Below are 4,585 nucleotides of genomic sequence, written 5' to 3' on the forward strand. Positions count from 1 at the left end.
TTTTTTTTTTTTTTTTGCATTTTCTCCATTATTTCCACTATATGATTTTTTTTTCTGTGCTTTTTTTTTTTTTTTTTTGCTCTCCCTATTCGGTGACCACATGGGGGAGAGTAAAAGACCGCATACTTCCATCCTGTACAGCATTGCTGACCAGGACATTCTCACGTTTTACAAAAAACCTCTAACGGTTTAACTAATTCGGAACACAAAAAAGTATAACATACTAGGCGTTTCGCCTTTAATATTTTATACATTAACAGTGGGCAGGGACATAGGGCGGTGTTTGCCCGCGCACAATTTTGCTGACTTAAGGGTGGTATTGAGGTTACGCTTTGGTTTTTTGCGACTGAACGGATTGTTACACACATGGAAAGGTGTTGATACGCTTTTACATTTTATTACCAATTTAGGATCATCGACAAATGAGTCTTTTCCTTTTATGGAGTGATCCTTTCGCTACGTGATATACAAATGGTGTGCATGAAGAGGTGGTTGACCCGGGTGTAGCGACAGAATGAGAGATTTAGTAGACAGGCAACACTTAGCTGTTTACACGTTTGTTGAAATGCACACAACGGTGCAACGGTTCAGGTTCCATTAAGAGTGTGTTTTGGGGTTGAAGTCTCATGTCCCCCACTGCGTGTACAAATGTTAAATTTTCCCTCTGCTTTTTTGTGGCCTTCCATCCCCTCAGCCTACAATATATTTCCGTTTGTTCAGGCGTACATGTGCCACAATATGTGCGCTTAAGCCCATACACTAGCATGCGCATTAAACATGTGTGCTTCTGCACCATTTCCTTTTTTTTTTTTTGGGTTCGTTTGTTTTTTCTTCCACTCATTTTTTCATCTTTCCCCAACGGTGTATTTATTCAACACTTCGCGAGTAGCACAATTTGTTTGCAAAATTTATGCAGAAGAATTTTTTTTTATATATTTTATTTTTTTCCCCGCCTAGGTAACCCTTTGGAGCGTATAACTATTTAGCCAAAATGTGAAAGAGTACACCTTCCTCTGCTAGGAATGCATATCTACACTGCTAAAGAAAAAGAAATAACAGTTTATTGGCGAAGATGTTCCTTTTTAAGCTGACGAAACAGGGTACGATACATACCGCTTGCTCCTTGAATAAACCCTTTTTGTGTAATTTTAAAACGAGCAAAAATGTTAACATCAGTAAATTAATAAAAAGCAAAAAAATAAAAAGCCATGAATTACACAAAATAGAAGATGTGGAACTTCTCTTACAAGAGAGACACCATGATGTTTTTCAGAGTTATCCAACAATTAAAAATGTGCATAAAATTATTAACGTGAAGAATATTCCTGTTTTTAACAAGAATGAAAATCCGGACAATATTTTGAGCAAAGTGGCTCTTCACTTTGGAGGTACACGTGCTTAACCGTGTCCTATACACATGGGGGTGTTTTAGCCCTATATCTTGCATCACAGCGTGAGGGAAATTTCGCGCATGTACAAAGCAGTTCTGCGAAAGTGGACAGTAACCTGGCTGGTGTATCATGAACACGTGTAAGCATAACCATTTCATTACACATCTTTCCCTTCTCCCCTTTGCAGACTTGTCCTACCTGCGAGGCGACGCAGCCGTGAACGGAACAAACCACATGTTTGAATTGACCAAAGAAGGAAACGGGTATGACTGTTCAGGTAATTTTTTAAAAACATGTGGTGACGCACTCTTCACCGAAATGAAAACTGCTCGAGAGGAACATAAAGGAAAGGATATACTCATAACGAAAGGGCATAACAGTGCATACAAATGGATTATACATGTGGTCGAACCGTACTATAACGAAACGGCAAAATTAAGAAAGTGTTATGAGGACATCCTATTAACAGCAAAAATGAATAACCTTAAGACGATTGTTTTTCCCCTGCTTGGCAGTGGCATTAGCCTGTTTAAAAGGCATGACGTTGTCGTGTGTTGTTTGGAAGGAATTTACGAATTCTTTAAGGAGAAGAGTAATATGAATTCAATTGATAAAGTTGTTTTGTGCACAATCACAGACTCGCATTGGATGCTGCTCAAAGATTCCATACCGCTTTACTTAAACGTTACAGTAAAGTGATCGCCCATGTGCGTCCAGTCTGTTGTGTTTGAATTTTTCGTTTTCTTTTAAATTTGTGTAACACTGTTTGGCAATATTGGCTAGCTAGCTAGCTGTATAGCTATCTAAGCGTCATATAATTATATATATTTTTTTTTATATATTCTCCCACATATCACCTGCACCGTTCATATTTTTTATTTTACTACATGGCTTTTAAAAAAAAAAAAATGGATCTTGCATCGAATAGACGCATTCTACCCGTACGTAATGCTGCATTATGCAAACGTCAAAATGTTGATCCTTTGCCTAGTCCTCACTTTGTGCTAAAATGTGCAGGATCCATATGGACAATATGAAATTGCTTAAAAAGGGGGAGAGGAGCTATACAAACGAATTGGAAGAAATCTTTAAAAAGAATCAAAATGGACAAATAGATGGGATAGTAAAAAAAAAAAAAAAAGGAGAAAACACACACACAAAAAACAAAAGCATTTTACAAATTATTAACTACACTCTGGTAAAAATAAAAAACTTACAGAGGGGCGTTTCTTAAGCAGAGGTTCTGCATTGAGAAGCAATCATTTAAAAATTTTCCACGGTTTTCTTAATTTTACAACATTCTTGTGCATCCCTTTTTTTTTTTTTTTTACCTATTCGAGAGTGTGTCACAGATCGACACGACGGGGGAGGCCCCTTTTTGATATGTTTTTTTTAAACGTTTCATGGGCTTCCTGCCACATATTTTTGAACGACGTGCTGTTGTTCCCTGTTGTGTTCATTGCTTTGCGAATTGGCAAGTTGGATAAGTTTATTGGCTGATCATCTTTGAATAAGCATGCCCACCAAACATAAAAGCCCTCAAATTCGTATTTTTTTTTTAAATTAATACATAAAAATGTTTCTTCCTTCTCCATTGCACCTTGTCCAAAGTTGAAGTGTAAATTTTGATTATTCACTTCATTAGCAAGATGGAAAATATCCTTCCAGTTTATTTTTATGTTTTTTATTTCCCACAGTTGGGTGTCTTCATCCTCGCTTATCTTATAGGGGAATGTCTTGTCAATTAGCACTTCCTCCTGGTTGGACATGGCATTTGTTCTTTGTGCGCTTTTAATATGTACTGCTTCTTCCTGCTTTACAACTTTTTTAACAATCATTTTATCTTCCTGTATTTGTATGACTAGCGATTTTGCTTTCGTGTGCAAAGGCAAGGCAATATAAGCGTTAATTTCTTGTATCGACTGATTCCATATGTACTTAAAGGGAACAACAGCTCCGTTTGTTATCATATTTTCGAGTTTTTTTTTATTTTTCAAAGCGTCCTCCTTCTGATCCGCTTGAGCAACACCATTTTGGGTAGCCCCCACAGATTCACATTCGATGTGCGCTTTGGTATGTTGTTGATTGGTGCTTTTGCACACATCTGTGTTGTTTATGTCTCCATTTCCGTCTTTCAAAATGGTTAATCCGCTAGGCGACAAGACGACTTTATCCTTCCTCCCTAGTTTTGTTAGTTGAGGCTTTCTACTTTTCCGTTCGTCGTCTGACGAACTCACATCGATCTGGTCAAACTTGGAATAATTGATAGGGCTGCTCATCCTGGGGGGGTAGCGTTTTTTTATTTTTTTTCCAGTTGGTCCTTTGAGTGCCTTGTGTAGCGTTTCTTGGGTAATTTCTGCGTTTTATGCCGTTTCTACCTGTTCAGCGTTTTTTACTTTTTCTGCATTTTTTCCAAGTCTGGAAATTTGCTTGCAGCACCGTGGGCAACGCGCCACAATTATTTGCGCTAACAGGGGGCATGCTTTATAAAAGCTTTATTTTGGCATTACAATTGTGCTGAAGTGGGACACATGGTGTGAGACTCGTGCGCGAAGGATCGCAGATTTCGTCACTCCGTGCCCATTTTTTTTACTTGTTTATTTCCCCGTGATGTCGCATTCCCAATGGATAAATTTTGCCGAGTGTTGTATATGTTGTGTCCTTTTTTGCAAAAAATACGGCGCCAATTTTTGCCCGCAAAGTAAAAAAAAAAAGAGGGAGAGGAGGAAACGATAAAAAAACAGGTGAAGCAGCTTTCCAATGCTACACGCACGAAAAATAATCTACACTGCCTGTGCATTTGCATAAGTATACAACGCTCGTTCGATGGCACTTATCAGCGAACTCTCGTATATGTTACCTAACGAGCAACGACCAATCCGCTTTTGTTCATGAATGCGAAGCCGTGATATACCGAACGAGCAGTTAAGCAGACGCACCGTTAAACAAAAATTCAGAACTGAACGAATAACTGGCACGCTCGGAGTGCGCTCCCTTTGTTTAATGCTGGCCTATCATGTACGCCACTTGATGTGAATTCGTTGGCCCTTCTTACACGCAACTGCTGTTCGTCCGTTCGATGAAAATGTTTACCCGGCTTTTTTTTTTTTTTTTTTTTTTTTTTTTCGCTAGCTATTTCGTACCTTATATTTAGCGCTTAACAATTATACCTTCTTTGTTCCTTTTTTTTGTTT

The 4,585-nt window shown here is 38.3% G+C and overlaps 2 protein-coding genes across 2 annotated transcripts; one reads left to right on the top strand and one right to left on the bottom strand.

Moving 5' to 3' along the window:
- Positions 1–1,072: 1,072 nt before the first annotated feature.
- Positions 1,073–2,090, top strand: AK88_04972 (uncharacterized protein; the record flags this gene model as incomplete). Its single annotated transcript, XM_012482576.1, has 2 exons — positions 1,073–1,388; positions 1,579–2,090. The coding sequence occupies 2 exons, from the start codon at positions 1,073–1,075 to the stop codon at positions 2,088–2,090; spliced, it is 828 nt and encodes a 275-aa protein (XP_012337999.1).
- Positions 2,091–2,737: 647 nt separating this feature from the next.
- Positions 2,738–3,670, bottom strand: AK88_04973 (uncharacterized protein; the record flags this gene model as incomplete). The annotated part of the gene is made up of 1 exon (XM_012482577.1): positions 2,738–3,670. One exon carries the CDS (start codon positions 3,668–3,670, stop codon positions 2,738–2,740), a length of 933 nt encoding a protein of 310 aa, XP_012338000.1.
- Between the last annotated feature and the right edge of the window lie 915 nt (positions 3,671–4,585).

The sequence above is a fragment of the Plasmodium fragile genome (genome assembly GCF_000956335.1).
Source record: "Plasmodium fragile strain nilgiri unplaced genomic scaffold supercont1.85, whole genome shotgun sequence".
In the NCBI taxonomy this organism is placed as follows: domain Eukaryota; phylum Apicomplexa; class Aconoidasida; order Haemosporida; family Plasmodiidae; genus Plasmodium; species Plasmodium fragile.